The sequence below is a fragment of the Lolium rigidum genome, chromosome 6 (genome assembly GCF_022539505.1).
Source record: "Lolium rigidum isolate FL_2022 chromosome 6, APGP_CSIRO_Lrig_0.1, whole genome shotgun sequence".
Classification (NCBI taxonomy): Eukaryota; Viridiplantae; Streptophyta; class Magnoliopsida; order Poales; family Poaceae; genus Lolium; species Lolium rigidum.
The window spans coordinates 26,416,714-26,436,920 of NC_061513.1; the positions used below are offsets into that span (position 1 = coordinate 26,416,714).

At 42.8% G+C, this 20,207-nt stretch overlaps 1 protein-coding gene across 1 annotated transcript; it reads right to left on the reverse strand.

Annotated features, from left to right (window-relative positions):
• Window positions 1-1,924: 1,924 nt before the first annotated feature.
• Window positions 1,925-14,280, reverse strand: LOC124662327 (putative disease resistance protein RGA1). Its single transcript, XM_047200177.1, has 7 exons — window positions 14,140-14,280; window positions 8,033-8,208; window positions 7,825-7,934; window positions 7,369-7,733; window positions 6,042-7,181; window positions 3,480-5,668; window positions 1,925-2,036 (listed from the first exon to the last, which is right to left on the reverse strand). The coding sequence occupies exons 1-7, from the start codon at window positions 14,278-14,280 to the stop codon at window positions 1,925-1,927; spliced, it is 4,233 nt and encodes a 1,410-aa protein (XP_047056133.1).
• Window positions 14,281-20,207: the final 5,927 nt, after the last annotated feature.

Genomic DNA, 20,207 nt, shown 5'->3' on the forward strand with positions numbered 1-20,207 from the left:
AAAAAAATATTTGGCCAAATAAATTTTACGAATAATAATTAACTAAAAATATAGCACCTGATTATTTTTGTTGGCTCGAAGCATCGGCCAAAAGCTGATATTTTGGATGCGTAAAAGCTCCGATTGATTTCCATCTATGCTTCCGAATCTTTTTCATCATAAACTCATGCGAGATTAAAACCTTCAATCCCATCTGATTATCTCTATGTCGGATACCAGGAAATTCGCGAGGGACGTTCGCGTCGGCGAGTCCTTGCGGTGGATTATTCCATGTTGGGTGAGTCACTGGAAATTTTTGCCGCAACACGGTACGTGCCGGCTGTACATCACAATTTTACTGTGTCATATGGGACATGCAAACCAAGCAAATATAGGCAACCCAAGAGATAGGATTGAATAAGAAAGCACTCAAAAAATCACATGTTAGCTTCTCGACTGCCCATAAAATATGAAGGAAACTAGAAGGTCTAGTCATGTCTTATTGAGTTACGTATTAAGTATAAATACTTAGCTTGCTTGTAAAAAATATGGCTACAGTCCGTCCAATCTTGTAGCCTGCTAGTGGATTCCTCTAATGTCTTGCGCGTTGCTGCTCGTGCACTTCCGTACGAACGGATCTGATGAACGGTCTTCATGATGCTGTTTGACGATGAAATTGACGGGTGGGTCAGATTCGATCATGCTTCTCAGAGCAGTCTTCTCGGATATCGTTGATGATGAATTTGACGGATCTCGCCTGGATGATAAAATCTAGTTATCGCTATTTCCACAGACGGAGCCAATTAACAAGGATCGCCTCGCCAATCCCTACGGATTGTAGACTTGGGTTTCGGAAAATAGCAACGATGGGGATTCCGGCAGCGAGATTGGGCACACGATACACCCAGCTTCGGGTCTTCTCGGTGGAGGATCCCTACGTGAGGATCCCTACGTGTTGCTAGAAATCTAGTATATGATAACAAGTATGTTTACAGAGGACCGCCGCGCCGTAGGCGGAACTATGTTGTCTATCTTGTCTATATTGCTCTATCTTGCTCTCCTCTCTATCGGGTACCCTGGCTGGCTTTATATATGTAACCAGTCTAGGGTTTTACAAAAGTCCTAGTCGACTACTTTTTCGAGTTGCAGTCTTGAACCTTCTCCATATTGGACCAAGCCGGGTATGTAATAATGGGTACCCGAAAGGTATGCCCATGACACTGCCGGCTCCCCTCTCCCTCTCCTCCGGCGGCTTCACCGGTCGAAGTGATTGGGAGAGGGGAGTCCGATCCATCCTTGTAGATAGTAGTCTAGGTTTAGCTATTTTTTCTGTGGAGTCTTGGGGGGGAGGGGGGCATGGATGGAGCCCTTGGTGGTGTTGGCGGCCTGGTGCAGATCTTCTCCTCTCAATCCAAGAATAAGCTCGAGGTTGTTGGCATTGCTCTAGATCCAGATCTAGAGGCCATGGCCGATTCTGTTTGCAGCTTTGTGGTGGTTTCCCAAGATCTTGGTGCTCTTGCTTGCAGATCTGCGCCAAGGGAGTCTTGGAGCTGCTCCTGGGAGTTCCTCCACGGCGGTCCTGCGTCCACAGCTGTCCAAAATGGTCATCTGGTGACCACTCCCTCCTCCTTCGCCGGTGATGGTTTTATCCGGCCGGCGAGTGCAAGTCTACATCAACCTCCAGACCAAGATGTCAAGACGAAGGCCCTTCTCCAGCACCAGTGCAGTTTGCTCCCAGTACCTTGCCCCAAGTGGCTCTGTACCCGGTGGCGTGGTACCTGGCTGCGCTGAGATGCAGCGAGGAGGCAGGCCAAGGAGCCGGACCCAATTGCTTTTCCAGTTTTATCTTTAGGGTTCTTTGTGAAAAAATTTAGACTGGATTCTAATTCTCATTTTCTTTTGGTCCTCTATGTACTTTCTCATACCACCGCTGAAATGAAAGCTTCTAGGTCCCTCTGGGATAATCCCTTCTTAAAAGAAAAAGAAGATCATCCGCCTCTGACTTCATGGTTATAGAGCCTAGTGTGCGTATTGTCTCGCTCAAACTACCCACTGAACTGCAACATAAGAAAAATTATTCGATTTAGTTCAAGTTCACAAGACTGACAATTACTCTACGTAAGGAAAATAATATGTTAAGATTAAGGAAAAATGGCCCCGAGTGCAATATGCATGGCATGGGTGCTGAATGAAAAGAAAAAAAAATCCATGAGCTAATGTGCCTTTGCATTGGTGCCGGAAGACAGTCACTAATACTCATTTGTGCGTTCAGGTCAAATGAGAGAAAAAAACATAAGCCGGTCTATTGTTGGATGATTTGGTGCATGAGTTCATTCCTCCTTTTTTTTTTGGTTATCTTGTGCTTACAACTGAGGTGGCGATGGACCAACTCATTCTGTTCTGCAACACAACGTGTGGGTTAGAATTGAATTTACAGCGAACAGCCCATTCACCATCCATTTTTCAAGCAAAGCAAATCCAGAATGTCCATGGCAGCGGCTTCAACATTGTTCAATATCAGTGGATGAACTCTGCCGCTCTACATGTTTTAGTACCTTCACATTGTCCCTTTTCTGCTCCAAGGAAGAAATTGCTTATCGGTGCACTAGAATGCGACTCATCCTTTACACCACAGCTCATCATTCCTAGTTAGGAATGAAAGCTTATTGTGCTCTCAGCTACAGTTTGTGCAGGTTCAAGCCCGAGGACTTCTGACACCACAGTCCTTGCAGGCAACTCAAGGTTGATGCAGGACGTTACAAAGATCTTTGGCGGGAAGGTCCTATCCATGTTCCCTTCGGAGTCTCCTGGCGTGCTGGCCGCTGTGCAATTCTGGGCTGCGTGTGCATCAACATCAAGAGGACTTGATGGAAACAGATGGTGTCGTGCAATTTTCTTTTCTTATGGAGTCTCATTTGTGAAGGCAGCATGGCATGTAACTGATTTTCACTGTTTTAATCCAGAAGCATCGTCCCTAGTTGGGTCCTTATGGCCTTAAAAATAGAGCAAAGCTCCAACAAAGTTTCTAGCGCTGGCCACGGCCAGACACCTTACTTATTAAGAAAACAAAATGCAACCTAAGAAAAGATTTCAGGCCATCCTACTGGTACAAGGTGTTCGGCGCATCTACCAATTTGGTCAAGATTTATAGTCAATCCGTTCTGCTAGAGGTTGTTGTAATTGGTTGTTTGTAAGCTGTACTAACGCATTTCTTCGGCAGCTTCCAGTCTAGCAGTGTACGGTCTTTCTATCATATTTGATATCTCCTTTCTAAGAAAGAGTCCTATTTGAAGTTCTTCTCAACCTCCCAATACATATATTGGGCATACGTCAGGCTACTAAATCAATGCTTTACACATGACATGTTGCTGTTGGACAAGATAAAATATGTGCAGCCGTAGATGTTTTGCACCAATGGACGCTCTAGCCCTCTAGGAAATGCAAAACAGAAGGTGTACTGCAAAAATCACTACAAAATATTAGCTTGTCAGGGTAAATACCTCGACCATATGAATTCATCTTCTTCTAATTGCCAGGGTAGCCCAAGGGAGTGCAGTAGTCCTGGACAGCGCTGAATTGTCAGATATTCTAAGCTGGTAAGTTGTTCCATTTCTTCTAAGGAAGATATCATGCGTAAGCACCCCCAGATTTCAAGTTCCTTGAGATGGGTAAGTTTTCCTAACCATGGAGGCAGCCATATCATGCTGCTGCAAGAGAACAAACGTAGTGACTGTAGCTGTGTGAGTTTCCCAATGTTTGCATTCAATTCTGTTAGCGTCGGGTCTGTTATCTCAAGTTGACGAAGAGATGTGAGTTCACCCAACCATTCCGGCAGTTCTGACTGACCATTGACTCCAAAGGTTACTGATTCAAGGGAGGAAAAAACCTGCATGATATCTGGTGAGCTGGTCAGATCACTGCAATTGGCAATAGTTAAACCTGTAAGGACAGGTTGGTGGTGAAGCAATCTCCATTGGTGCAGGGGCACGTTGCAGTGTTGAACCTGCATATAAGTTACTGCACTAGAAGAGGATGAAGAACCATTGTGCGTCAAATGTTCTCCCCATGATGACATCACATTATCACTATTCGAAATTAACCAAGACACAACTCTAGGTGGATGTGGTCGCATCTTCAACTTCGGGCAGTCGCTTATTCTCAAGGTCTGAAGGTTGGGGAACATGAGCTTGTTCGCACCATCCTCTCCACTCGAAGAAGTCGTGTTCCACTCCTCCAAACTCTCCATGCCAATGAGAACTAGCGTTTGTAGATTTGGCAGCTGGCCGAGTGGTGGTAGGTTGTTGCATTTGGGCAAATTCCACATTGTAATACTCACAAGGTTAGGCAGATGGTATCTGATACTACTCATTAGCCAGGCTGGAAAGCTGACACTATCATAACCTCGTACCATGAAATGCTTTAATGTGGTTGGTGGCACTAACTCTTGCAACACGTACACGTCATCCATGAACCTCTTGGGATGCCCACTCCACTCCAAAGTCAACTCTTTCATTCTTTGTTTTTCTATTAATTGAATACGCTTCACCTCTGATATGGTTCTCAGTTCTTCGAGCCTTCTAATCCTCAGTCCATCGGGATTTGCATGCTCAAGCTCCGCAAGAGAACTGCCAGATCCACAATCATTAGCATGCACTACATATAGTGGCAAACGGGCACTTAGTTGTGCGGACATACTCAAATGAAAGCATCCATTCACATTTAGGACCTTGAGATTACCCAGTTTAACCATACTTTCTGGAAGTTGGATAAGATGGCGGTTTTGCGACAGGTTTAGTGTGTGTAGCTTCGTCAGGCTTCCAATACATTCCGGTATAGCAAACAATTCATTGCAGGACAAGTCCAAATGTTCGAGACTGGACATAGTACAGATACACTTAATGAGTCCATGCCATCCTGAGCTGTCAGATTGAGAACTGGAGCACCCTGACATATTCAAATACCGAAGTTCTTTAAGATTGCTGATGACTTCTGGTAGCTTTGTGAGACACGGGTTAATCACTCGCGAGTTACTCAATCGCGGACGTGATAAATTCAAATGTTGGAGTTTGGTAAGGCCACACAAAACATCCAGTATTCCATCAAGTTGATAGCAGTGTGACAAATTCAGATTAACCAACTCTTTGAGATCCGCAAATGAGCTTGGGAGTCTTCCATGTATGCTTGAACAATATGACAAATCAAGGTGCATCAGATTTCCCATTTTACCAATTGACTCTGGTATTGCTGAGATATTGGAAGAGCCTCTCAGGTTAAGGTAATTTAATTTTAAGAGCTTGGTAATACATTTTGGAAACATCCCATTTTGCATTCGTGGAGCATTGAGATACCTCAACTGCTTCAACTGCTCAACTGAATCTGGAAGCTTCTTTATAGAACATTCACTTAAATCCAAGACACACAAGTACTTCGCTGATAAAAAAGCAGCACCACATAGTTCAATTTTGCCGCAGTCTAGAAAACGTATTGTCCTTATTTTCTTTGGAGAAATTGTAGTTAACTTCAACGACTTACTGCAATCTGTCAGCAATGCATAGCGGCAACTGCCACCCTCCATATTTTTCTGTTTGGAAGCATCCAGAATTTCATTCACCATGACTGATCTTGCGAGGTCATGTACCAAGTCATGCATAGTGAACAATGTGACATCTTTGTCGTGCAGCCCATCAATCTGCAGAAAAACATTCATATTATGTATTTAATTAATACTCCCCTCTATTAAAAATTATAAAATGTATTTTGATTGCCAAAATTCAAGATTTGATTGTTAATTTAAAATATATGTTAGAAAAGGAGGCTAAGTCCAGGGTCTAATATGCCATTGTTTATACCTCAAAGCTCAAGTCATGGCAATGGTTTATGATTTACAGTCGACATTTTAAAATACTATGATAAAAAGTTAGTGGTCGGAAACATGCCCGCAATGTATAATCTTTTTCAAACATATGTTATTTTGATGAAAATGATGCACTATGTGCGTTGCAACAACAAGATGTTGAAGAAACAAATAAAGAATTCAATTGCAGAGGTATGGAGAAACGCACCGAAGGTGATTGTGAACGTTGAAGGAAGGACTTCCACAAAAGTTGATTGATGTAATTCTCACTAAGCTGCCTGGTGGACAGTACCGTATTCAGATCGATGAAACCAAGAGAAATCCATTGGTATATTAGATCATTTTTAACAATATTATGACCTTTTGGAAAGATTGCACAATAAGCAAAACATAACTTCAAGTATGGATGCATACTGCTGTAACTTAGCTTTAGGGAAGCAAGAACATGAGACGAGGAAGATCCATCTTCCGGAGTAGATCCGTTCCAGACATCACTATCTCTAATTGATGCCCATTCATCAGACCTCATGGATTGTAACATGTATCCAAGGGATTGAGCTGCTAAAGCCACACCTCCACACTTTTTTGCAATATCCCTTCCTATCATCTCCAGCAACTCTTTGTCCGGTCTAGTTTCAAATGAACTCTTTTGTTTTATGATTGCCCAGCACATTTCATTTGTCAAGGGTTCTATCTCATAAGAATCTCTGGTGCGAAGCTTCATTGCAATTTGTTGATCACGGGTGGTTACTACTACAACCACTTTTCCAGCATTTCTAACTGTTAGCATAGCCTTCAAATCCTCTAATTGAGATGGATCCCTCTCCCACAAGTCATCTAAAACAATAAGAATATCTTTAGCCACGAGTATTCTACCAAGGCGATTATGTATCATCTGCCTTTCAGCCAGTTGGCTTTGTTCATCTGATACTTGTGATATTATAGAGTTACCAATTTTATTCAAATCAAACTTCTGGGACACATAAACCCACACTCGAGAGTAGTCTTTGAATTGGTTATCATTGAAAACCAACTTTGCCAATGTTGTTTTCCCAATGCCTCCAATACCATGTATGGGAACAATGGTGATCTGTTCCGTGATTCTTACAGATAAAATAGCTAGCATTTTTTGTTTGTCTACACTCCGACCAATGATAAGTGTCTCTTCCATAAACGATGATGTTTCCCGTATATCACTAACTTGCCTCACAGTAGAGCTCCCGTCTGGCATGAAACTGAAATTTTGATGTTGTTTAGTGATGTTCTCAAGTCGCCCTCTCATTATCCTCATCTTATTAGCCATGACAATCTTAGGAACAAACTGAAGACAGTAGGATATGACTAGAATCTGCGAGAGATTAATTTTATTTGTTAGTTATAGCAACTATGGTTGCTATTCATCTCCAGCGGAACAAGAAACATTTTAACTCAGATGGAGAACTGGGAATGTCAAACATATATAAGCTATTTATATTGCTTAATTTGACAGCAAATTTTATTTGGTTTAGCTATTGCATACATAATTATGTACATACCTTTTGTCCAGCCGGTACTTCAGTGTTGGTTTCGAAGTCAATAACCATGTCAGAGATATCGTACATGGCCTTCTTGAGCCGTTCCAGCCAAAGGCGAACCGCTGCGTCATTGATCGACCTCTTCTCGGCGTCCTTGAGCACCGCCTCCACGGACTCCAGAGTGCTCCTCATCTCCTCCAGGTCTTTCTTAAAGTTCTTCTGCATCTTTATATTACTTCCGATGGTGGAACTCAGCTCTTGGACGACTACCTTGATAACAGCAGAGGCAAGCATGCTCCCGAATGCCGCCATGGCTGCTACTGGCGTGCGCTTGTTAGTCAAAGATGTGGGAATGTGGAACCGAGCAGTATGGATGCACGGAGGTTCTGAAGTAGGCATACATATTGGAGTTTGAGTGACACAAACAGATAAGATAGGAAGCCGGCCTATGTTCGGGAGCTAAGGCAAATTTCTCACCTGTTAAGAACTCACTTGTATTGGGCACCAAAGAAACGTCTTTAATGTTCCCTAAAAAAAGTATGTGATTTAGTTTCTTGTAAACAAGCCAGTTGGGTCCTCTTCCTAATCTGTTTTGGATCAAGAACAGTATCAAAGCTTAGGTGAACTCATAGCCCTTGTGCAAACCACACATCAACGAGGAACCTTATGGAAGAGACGAATTTACCCTGGTCCCTGAGCGGTCGAGAAGCGCCTCACCAGCAGCACGCAGAGGCCACCGAAGACGGGAAGGTCGCGAGCACCTGGATGGGGCCTAACCCTCCGCCTAGCAGGAGACGGCGAAGACCCCGGACTCCACACATCCAGCGGCGGCGGATGGCGAGATCCTGGTGATGGGACTGACTGTACCCAGATCAAGATTCAGATCGAGTTCCAGAGAATTTGGGAAGAACTATGAATATTTCTGATCTTTTCGGGGGAATTTAAGGAAGGGGCGTGCTTTGAACCAACACTGAAGTACCGGATTACCTAACCAAAACACAAGCCACGTAAAGGGTAATGAACTGATCTAAGGTGGAGATTAAAACTACGATCTAAAGGCAATGAACTGACCTGTTTACAGCATTTCTCACCTCGTTCTCCACGCCGGTCCTCCTGAGCCCGTGCGGCGGTACCGAAGTCATGGAACATGGAACTGTCGCGATTAGCGTTGTTTCTTCGGTGGCATCGCCACCCGCATGGCCGCATCTCCCCATTGCTTCGGTTTTGCAGGAGGATGTTTTGATCCACTCTGACCAGTGGCAGGATCAGAATTATTCCCGGAGAAAGAACTCTGTCCAGATCGTCAAGCTGGGTGCCTTTGATACCCCTAGACCTTTTGGCATGCATCCGGAGAGACCAAAATGGCTTATTTTTTCCCGACTTCCCGCCGTGTTGTATAAACTTGTTTTTAAAGCACCCATGAACCTTAGGAAGAACCCTGAAGGCACCTGATTTTTTAGACCCCAAAGGACCAGCGCAATTGAAAGGAACACTAACCAAATCCAACAAGATTCGCTGGAGACAAACCTCCCACATGTCATTCGACAATGCTAGGAGCATGGCCGATATGAGGAATAGAGGGTAGGACCTTATTCAATCTTCAAGGAGTCGCCACCGCCACGTCTTCCTAGTAAAACAAAAACACTAAACATACCAAGAAAAACATCAAAAAGCGAAATGTACCAGCCTCCATAGCCCTAAGGCCACATGATGCTTGGTAGATCGGGTGGTGCCATCGATGGCAGGTAGGAAGCCCTATAGGCCTGGGCTGACGGGAAGATCTTTTTTTCTTAGGGGAACCCGCACATGATCATGTGTAGGATGATTCTGCGGTAAGCATTCTTTAGGCCTTTCCGCTGAGTATAGAGCCCAAAAGCTCAACCTCAGTTGAATGGGGCGCTCCTATGCGCCGACCCGTCCGGCAGCTACGTGCTACCGCACACCTAGGCGTCCCCCGCGGTGGTCTATGAGCCGCGGCCCAACAAGACAAGTAGGTATTTTTCGGGAAAATATGCTACATGACACCGTTATTTTTGGGCATTTGTTAAAGCACCGCCCGATTGTGTCTTTAGAAGGTATCATTATAATTATGTGGCACATTTGCCAGAACACACCACCTGGCTGAAAACGGAAAGTTTTGCACTTTATCTTTAACAAAAACCAGTCATCCAAAGGAAAAGTGCGAAACTTTCCATTTCCTTTCTTAAAGTCTGAATATTTTTGAAAATAAATGAACATTTTTTCACAATGTGAACATTTTCATAATGTGAATACCTTTTATATTTGAACAATTTTAAAAAATATGAATTTTTTTGAAATTTAAATATATTTTTTAGATTGAATAATTTTTAATTAGAATTTTTTAAGTAAACATTTTTAAAATTTAAACATATTTTGAGATTTTAGCATCTTCAAAAATTAAAAACATTTTTTAAAAATCTAAATATTTTTCGAATATGAACATTTTCAAAAATTTCAATAATTATAAAATTCATTTTTAAAAAAATATTAACATTTTTATCTAAAAAAGAAACAGAAAAGGAAAACAAGAAAAGGGAATGGAAAACATGAAAAAAAAACCCACAAACTGGGTCGACCAGGCCGGCCCATACCGCAGTATTGGCTGCAGAAGACATCGAGAATCGACCCTAGCTAAAGACATATCACTAACAGCCGACCTCAATGCCATATATATACGTGCAGTTCGTGTGCCCTAGTTGGAAAATGGTCATGATTGGAAAATGTTCAAATTTAAAACAAAAAAAACAAAACAGGAAAAAAAGCAAAAGATCAACGGAAAAAAAACCAGAAGAACCAAACAAAACCGGATTAAATCAGGACACCACGGGATATGCTGTCCGGGCCGTTTAGAATGCTAGGCATGGAGGAGGTATGCCGATTCTGCGCTATACATTCTGTATCGGGCCGAGCATTTCTGCTGAACATAGGCCCGAAACTAGGTAAGCTGGACTAAATACGAGCGATCAAATCCTGGCCGGTCGACCTCGATCATGGCGTGCCATATATAAATATATACACGTACCGTACGTGCGCCCTAGCCGCAACCACAATCCATATCAAGCAGATCGATCAACGTGTTCCCTCCGAGCAATGGCTGCACAAGACGTCGAGAACCCCGGCTCCGCTGCCAGGGGCGGAGCTAGGAATGAAATGTCCCTGATGCACCTATCAAGCTTGCAACTTCGCTAGTTGAATTTTTTCCCTCCATGATGCACTTTTCTTGCTCTAACCTGATGCACTTACCTTACTAAACACACAAATAGTACTAAAATTTTCATTTTACCCTGATGCATGTGCATCAGGGTCAGCCTATACAGATCCGCCCCTGTCCGCTGCTGATGGCATCGCCGGAAACCCTAAGGACGTAAAGGCTGCGGCGGCGAAGCGCTGGCACCCTGCCATGACTTTCATCTCGTGCCTCGGCTTGGCGATAGCCTTCATCGTCTATGTTGCCTCCGTGATTCTCGTCGGGTTCATCTACGATTCTCCGAGCAATTTTACGCGTACTCTCGGGATTGTCGTGGGCGCCATTGGCATGGCTAGCGGATGGTGTCTCACGATCCTTTTCATGGCTGTATTTCATCTGTCCTATGTCTAAACAGCATATGTCAAGCGTTTGTTTTTCTTTTAGGCCTCTTCCTCGACTCTTCACCTCTATGCAGATCGATTATACAAAACAGTTGTTCTCGAGTTCAAGGCGGTTTATTTATTTATTTGGTTTTGCTGAAAATCAGGCGCAAGAGATTTAATAAATCTTAGTCATCTATAATAACTAAATTGAAGCAGCCCACTAAGAGTATTTCTTTTAACATGCAAGCTATCCACCTCACCAAGTTTCTTAAGCAATCCTAACATGCCATGTCATGCTAGCCTCCCACATCATGCACCACGTCATAATTTTGCAGACCAAGTCATTAATTTTGTTCTAACAAAATCATGCACCATCGTCTTCTCCACAATGCCTTTCATCTCTGTTAGGGCAATATGCGTGTTGTATTATCAGGGGGCCAAAGGTCACAATATATAGTACATGTACAGGTGCAAATATGCAGGAAGCCCCCCAACATATGGGGAAACTACAATATACATATATATACATCTAACACCCCCCCCCCCCTCTCAAACTCATGGTGGATCCACAACACTGAGTTTGGAGAGTAAGAAGTCATGTTGCGCTTGAGTCTGGGCCTTCGTAAATAAATCCGCCAACTGCAAATCGGAAGGCACATAATGCTTGGTCAGCTCATGTTCAGATCTGATGCATGTGCTTAGTCTGATGTGTGTGGTTAAGTATGCTTGTGCATCTGTAATCTTGATTTCGGTAATTAAACTCACACGGAAATTGCCTAATAATCCAACATTACATTTGCGTAACAATGGACATTATTTTATCAAGTTTTATTCCTTCACGGGGTCTGAAAAGGTTTACAACTTTAAAAATGTCCGTAAATTTGAATTATGTTCACGGATCTTTTTTTGTTTATTTGAAAACATTCATAAATAAAGAAAAAATATTCAACAATTTTGAAAATATATTCATGGTTCTAAAATATGCTAGTGAATTTGTAAATGAGATGGGTTGATAAGGGCCTCTTTCTTGCTACCCTCTTGTGGAGTGGGGTGGATCCTCTCAACCTCCCTCAACTCCGGATGGCAATGGGTACCCGCCACCCGTTAACCCGGTGGGTACCCGCATCAAATGGAGGAGGGTATGGTTGAAAATAAAACCCATGGGTCTCTTAATGGTAAAGAGTTTGACCCAACGGAGTGCAGGCGGAGGCGGGTATGGAGGGTGCAAACCCATACCCTTTAACCCGTGTACCCGCCTCAAACATGTGGGCTCCAATTGTCATTGGCTTAATGGAAACCCTAACCCTAACTCCCGCACCGGCCATCCCAACCCTATCGGCCCAATAATTGTTGCTGCTTGCTGCATTGCTACTTTGATGCGTTTCTGCTTGCTGATTTAAACATATACAACTTACTGCTTGCTGTTGTAATATTTGCCTCCATGAAATGTGCTAACATTTGTGTGTGGTGAAACAAGGACAAGCTGCAGTAGTAAAGCCCCAAAACTGTTGTATTGCGAGAAGCTATTGCGTGAGAAGTTATGAGAATTTGTATGGAACTATTTGTTGTATTAAAACTAGTTGCCGTCAAATTTGTATGTACATAGTTGTTATACTGCTGTGCACTAACGGGTCTCCACCGGGTCGCGGGTACCCGTCACGGGGCGGGTATGGTGGAGTTCTTGACCCGCCGGCGGGTATGGAGGCGGGTGGTGGTGACGGGGAGAGGTGGGCGGGTATGGAGGTGGCATACCCGCCTCCATACCCGGCGGGTGCCATCCGACCTCAACCCTGCTCCTACTCAAATTTGGCATCCAATGAGTTCCACCAACTTGGCGGCTCAACATAGAATCCTAAGGGATCCACAAGAGTGTAGAGGTACTCCTAGTTTGCTTTGTGATGCGTGTCCCATGTGGCCATGGGGTAAGTGGCGTGTAGGCATGTTGCGAGAGGGGCGTTGCGGCTCTCCATGACGGCTTAGTTGATGATAGTTGTTAGGGAATATGCATGTTGTATTACCGGGGGGCCAAAGGCCACAATATATAATACATGTACAGGTGCAAATATGCAGGAAGCCCCATATGGGGAAACTACAATATACAAATATATACATCTAACACCTCCCCCCCTCAAACTCATGGTGGATCCACAACACTGAGTTTGGAGAGTAAGAAGTCATGATGCGCTCGAGTCTGGGCCTTCGTAAAGAAATCCGCCAACTGCAAATCGGAAGGCACATAATGAACCGCAACAACCTCATCCTGCACCTGAGCACGTCTATAAAAAGCATCAACACCAATATGCTTGGTCAGCTCATGCTTGACCGGATCACGTGCAATACTGATAGCACCTGTCTTGTCGGACAAAAGTGGAGTGGGTGTCGTAACAGTGACCCCAAAATCTGCAAGCAACCACCGTAACCAGATCACCTCAGCAATCAACAAAGCCATAGCCCGCAACTCAGCCTCAACACTCGAACGGGAAACTGCTACCTGTTTCTTCGTCTTCCAAGCAACAAGCGAACCAACAAGAAATACACGGTAAGCAGAAAGTGAACGACGATCCGTAGGATCACTCGCCCACGTAGCATCCAAGTAGCACTGGAGCTGGAGAGAGCTGGAACGGGGAAAGAAAAGGCGACGAGTGATCGTGCCACAAAGATAACGAAGAACACGGAGGAGATGACTGTAGTGAACAGTGGTAGGAGCTGAGACAAACTGACTCAGAATATGAATAGGATAAGAAATATCAGGACGAGTGACAGCAAGATAAACAAGACCCCCAACAAGATGGCGATAATGAGTGGGATCAGGGAGAGGCCATCATGGGTATTTATTTGGGAAACCCAAAAATCATTTCCCAAAGCTTTATCTACTGTGCATTTCTTCTTTTTTGAACGAGCAAAGAGAAGCGGAGCCAAATCTTTGGGTCTCATTCCATCAAGCCAAGCCGCCTCCCAAAAGAGGGCCTTCTTTCCATCTCCAATAGTTACTTTAGTAGCCGCTGCAAAGAGATCATGGTCATGAGGAGTGCACGGGTTCCCAAGCCCAACCCAAGGCTTTTCCTCGTTCTTCCATTCGTGCCATAGCCACCTCAACCTAAGAGCTGCGGCAAACTTCTTGAGGTTAAGGATCCCAAGACCTCCCTTCTCTTTGGGTCTACACACCATCTCCCAATTCACTTTACATTTCCCTCCGGATACCTTGTCACATGCCGACCATAGGAAAGCCCTTCTTAAGCTATCAATCTTCATGAGAAGCTCCATTGGCACATCAAGCACGGTGATGAAGTAGATGACCACGCTTGTCAAGACCGCCTTGACAAGGGTGGTTCGGCCAGCCATGGTGACGTGCTTTCCAAGCCAAGGAACAAATTTAGAGGCAACCTTGTCTTCCAAGAGTTGGAAATGAATTCTCCTTAGGCGAGTGACCGACAAGGGTAGGCCAATGTACCTCATAGGGAAAGAAGTGCGAGTAGCCGGGAAGGCTTGGAGGATGTCGTCAAGGTCTATGTCATCGCAACAAATGGGAGCCACTTGGATTTTGGCACAATTGGTGACAAGACCGGTTACATCCCCAAAGTGATGAAGCGTAGCGGCCAAGAAGTCAATGTCATTTTTATTGGGAGTGACAAAGATGGCCACGTCATCGGCAAATGAGGTTCTAATCGTGGGCACTCTTCCCCGGAGTCTATGGAGGTGGCCTTGCTCGGTTGCTTTACAGAGAATGTGGTGGAGAGGGTCAATGGCCATCACGAAGAGGAGCGGTGAAAGTGGATCCCCTTGCCGGAGGCCTCTACCATGCTTGATTGGGTCACCGACAACACCATTGAGAAGCACCCTTGAGGTTGAGGAGGATAAAAGAGCCACAATCCATTCCCGAAACTTTTGTGGGAAACCCATGTGTTGCAACATGTCCACCAAGTAGTCCCATCGCACGGAGTCATGATGCATTTGGATGCCTAAGCCATAGCAGATGGCTGTTCATTCCTTGCTTGGTGTCTATTATCATAATGTATACGATTCTAAAGGTGTTTTGGCTAGTTATATAAAATACTCACTAGCTTACTTATTACTTTCAGTTGCCTCACATTTCCAAAGATCAAGCGTGATCAAAATGTGGGGAATCTCTTGTGCTTTTCATTGTAGTTCACCTGGCTAAACGTTGTGGCATTCATTTTCTATGCGACAAACAAGGAGAACTGGTTGTTGGTCGGCATAAATGGCGTCACAGCGCTGGCCGAGACCTATTACTGTGTCCGGTACTACCTCTACTCAACTGGCTGGAGGAGGACCGTGGCATGGGTGATGGGGATCGTGCAGGTTGCATTTCTCATCACCCTGCTCATACTCCAGTTCACGGTCCTCAAGGACGGGAAAAACTCCAACGTTAGGGACAATGTCCACTAGTAGAGAAACCCCCTTTAGTACCGGTACTAAAACCTCTCACTTTTAGTACCGGTTCCTTACGAATCGGTACTAAAGGTGCCTCCACGTGGACACAGAGGAGCTCGCTGGGCTGGAGGCCTTTAGAACCGGTACTAAAGGCTATTTCGTTTAACTTTTTTATCCATTTTTTCCTAATTATTTTCACTCCCTTTTTTTTTAGAATTTCTAATATTTCCGTTAGTCTAACTACACTTAATCCTTAGTCAAATTAGTTATCCGTGGTCAAACTTCCCGGTCGGTCACCCATCCTCACACTACTCCAACACTAGCACGTTTAACTTCCGAGTTCCCTTCCGTCCCACTTCCAAGTGCTTCGCGCGCATGTTGTTGATAGTAGTATCATATCAATCATATTAATATGTTGGTCGATGTCACACTTTTTTATTATTTGTATTGCAAATAATTCTTTTAATAAACAAAAGTAATTATGTAATAATAATGTTGAATAAATAAATAAAATTAACTTTTTAATTTGTATTATTTTTAATTATTTTTTAAAAATTTAAATTATTTTTTTGCCAAACCTAAAACCTGAAAATTTGAAAATCTTATAATTTGCTAAAAGTAATAGTAGTAATATTCAGGGATTCAAAAAATCTTATAATTATTAATTTTAATTTTTAAAAAAATAAAAATTCTAAATATTTGGAAAAAACCTAAAATCTTCCTGCTTTCATATTTTCATTTGGAATTTTGATAATCTAAAAATTGGCTAACCGGATAAACTCAGGTGAATTCGGATGTAACTTTTTCCCACGATGATTTTGATATATTATACGTTTTTTCCGACGTCATATGCAAAAGTTAATGCGGTTTTACCATTTTTCAAACTTTTTTTGCAAAAAAAGTCAAAATTCGAATTTCTTAATTTCGCCGAATAGTAGATTGCATAACATACAACAATCTGAAAACATTTTATTTTTTGAATTTTCTATCATTTTCATTTGTATTTTACAAAGCAAAAAAAGGCGATCCACGAAGGGGGGGGGGGGGTTGGAGGTGCGTGGGGAGCAGGAAAGTCACGAACCGGTACGAAAGGTCTACCGTGTCACGAACCGGTACTGAAGGTTTTCCGGCTGACGCCAACCCTTTAATACCGGTTCGTGACACGAACCGGTACTAAAGGGTGCAGGCGGTCTGGGCAGTGCAACCGGTACTAATGCACCCTTTAGTACCGGTTCGTAAGGAAACCGTTACTAAAGGGTTGGATGGAAGCCCCTTTTTCTACTAGTGGTCTATGGCGTCATTGGAGCTATTACAGCCTTTCTCATGTACACCTCCACCTTCAACCAAGTTGTGAGTACTGGTTAAACTGCTAAGCATTTATCTGATGTAATGCTTTTATTCTTAACTCACTTGCAATGCAGGTGTCTGCGTTCACTACATATGATGTGGCCGGTCTTGAGCTCGCATGGGGATTCCTTGCAAATGCGGCGATATGGACATTGTACTCAAGGCTGAGCCCTATGGACCTTTTCCTCCTTGTAAGTAGTCTCATATTCTCAGATATGTACGTCCAGCTCATTATTATCACCTTAGAATATTCAACTGCTGCTATATTTTAGTTTGAGGTGGAAAACTGAATCTTTACTTTTGCCGCTGAACTGGGACCATAACAATTATCAGTATGGTTGTGATATATATGTATTACTCCCTCCATTCCTTTATATAGTGCCTATAGATTTTTTTATCTATTTCGTCCCATCAAAGTATTTTTTTTTTGTCCATCAATTCTTGAATTCCTTTGCTAGCTTGCTTTTTTTTTTCTTTTTCTCGAAATGGGGAAAAAGCCCCAGCCTCTGCATCAATCGATGCATACAGCTTTTTATTGCATTATTAAAGTACGGACATGCACAAAAGTTTTACACATCACGGGTCACTCAAGGTTTCCATAAAAACTAGCCAAAAGAAAAAAGAATGAAAGCACAAGGCGCCACAAGATCTTCATGTGAGTCGCCTATCAGAACGCCAGCCGCACTGGTTGTATATATCCCGTGCTACCATTGCCAAACGGTTGCACCCAATATCCATGTCGTTGCGCACATCCTCTGGCTGTAGATAGGACCACGTATGGATCCAGTGGGTAGCCAAGGGAATAACCTGCATAAAAGATGGAAAATTCTTTCTGTTAAAGATAAAATCATTGCGGACCGTCCATATAACCCAGAATAAGGCGCACACCCCAACTCTAATATGTTCCTTATCTTTCTTTGGAACTCCATTTAGCCAATTACCAAACGTATTCGTGACATTGGTTGGTGGAGGAATATTAAAAGTCATGTAAACAATACGCCATACCATTTTAATAAAAGGACATGAAAAGAAAAGATGTTGTATTGTCTCATCTTGATCACAAAAACAACATTTAGAGCAACCCTGCCAATTTCTTTTTTTCAGATTATCCTTAGTAAGAATTACCTTCTTGTGAAGGAACCACATAAAAATTCTGATTTTAAGTGGAACCTTAATCTTCCAAATATATTTCTTTAAGAAAACAGTATGACCATCAAGTAAATCAAGGTACATAGACTTGACAGTAAAAGCGCCAGATGAAGTGAGTTTCCATCGAAATTTATCATCTCTATCGCACAACTGGATACTCATAAGTCTCATAACTAGATGAGCCCATCTATCCCATTGATCCCCCGATAAAGACCTCCTAAACCCAATATTTAACGGAGTTGAGGCCATAACATGAGCCACTGTCAAGTTAGTATGATTAACTATACGATATAATGATGGGTATTGATCACAAAGCGGCCTATCTCCCAGCCAAGAATCTTCCCAAAAACGAGTAATCTGTCCATTTCCTATCTCCATCGATCCTCTCATAAAAAATACATCTTTGACATTCATCAATCCTTTCCAAAATGGAGAGTCCGTCGGTTTTGCTGAAACCTGGGATAAGGTTTTTGATTTTAAATACTTATTTTGTAGGAGTTCTTGCCACACCCCTTGTTCATTCATAAGTTTAAACAACCATTTGCTAAGTAAACTCTTATTCTTTAATTCCAACACCTCAATTCCTAGACCACCTTGATCCTTCGGTCTGCAAATGATGTCCCATTTCGTGAGTCTATACTTCTTTTTATGACCATCACTTTGCCAGAAAAAACGGGATCTGAAAAAATCTAATCTTTTTCTAACCCCCACTGGAATTTCTAAGAATGATAACATAAACATTGGCAAACTCGTGAGTATGGAATTTATGAGAATTAAACGGTCACCATAGGATAGCATCTTGCCAATCCAGCTACTAAGCTTTTTCTCAAACCTATCTTCAATTGGTTTCCACTCTCCATTTTTCAGCTTTCGAAAATGGATTGGAATCCCAAGGTACCTAAACGGCAGTGCTCCTGAATCACAGCCAAAGAGAATTTTATAATCATCCTCCATCTCTTTAGCCTTCCCGAAACAAAAAAATTTCACTCTTATGAAAATTTATTTTGAGCCCGGACAGCTGTTCAAAAATGCACAGGACCAACTTCATGTTAAGTGCTTTATCTAAATCATGCTCCATGAAAAGAATGGTGTCATCAGCATACTGCAATATAGATATCCCTCCATCAACTAAATGTGGAATAAGGCCACCAACTTGACCATCATTTTTTGCTCGTTCAATCATTATGGCTAACATATCCGCAACAATGTTAAAAAGAATAGGAGAAAGCGGATCGCCTCGGCGAAGCCCTTTTTGGTCTGGAAATAATGGCCTATGTCGTCATTTACCCTAATACCTACACTCCCCTTCTCAATATATCTCTGGACCCAATCACACCAAGTCGGATCAAAGCCTTTCATGCGCATTGTTTGTTGCAAAAAATTTCAATTCACTTTATCGTAAGCCTTTTCGAAGTCTATCTTAAAAAGAACACCATCCAATTTCTTCCTATGAAGTTCATGAATGGTCTCATGGAGAATCACTACACCCTCTAATATATGTCTTCCTGGCATGAACGCGGTTTGTGTTGGCTGAACAACTCTCTCCGCAATGCCAGTTGCACGATTTGTCCCAACTTTTGTGAACACTTTAAAGCTAACATTAAGGAGACAAATTGGACGGTATTGTTGAATTTGGGTAGCATTTTCCTTTTTAGGCAATAAAATAATAGTCCCAAAATTTAGATGAAATAAAGGCAACTCACCTTTTTGAAAACTAACGAACATAGCCATTAAATCATTTTTTATGACATTCCAGAATCGCTGATAGAACTCAGCTGGAAATCCATCAGGACCGGGAGCCTTGTTTTTTTCCATTTGAGAGATGGCCTCAAAAACTTCATCTTCTGTAAAATTTGCTACTAAAATGGCATTCTCCTCTGCCGAAATCTGAGGAATGTCTTGTGTGAAAGACTCATCCATAACACAAGTATTCATATCGGGAGGCCCGAATAGAGATTTATAGTACTCCGAGATGTAGTGTTTTAAATTATCTTGGCCTATTATAGTCCCTTCTTCCTGTTCTAGTTGGAAGATCTTTTTTCGCCTATGTTTTCCATTTGCAATAAGGTGGAAATATTTTGTGTTGTCACCCCCCTCCTGAATATGCTTGACCTTAGCCCGTTGAGCCCATTTGGACTCCTCATCTCGCCGTAATTTTGCGACAGCATTCGGGCAGTACGCATAGCTTTTCGCTCATCCTCATCTAAAGGCGTAGTTTCAGCCTTAAGGTCGAGAGTCTCAATAATACTAAGAAGGTGTTCCTTTTCTATTTTGTAGGTGCCACTTAAATTTTTTGCCCAACCCCTTAAAACCTGTCTAAGGTGCCGGATCTTCTTTTGCCAAACCACAATGGGATTAGGTCCCGAGGAGACAAAAGCCCA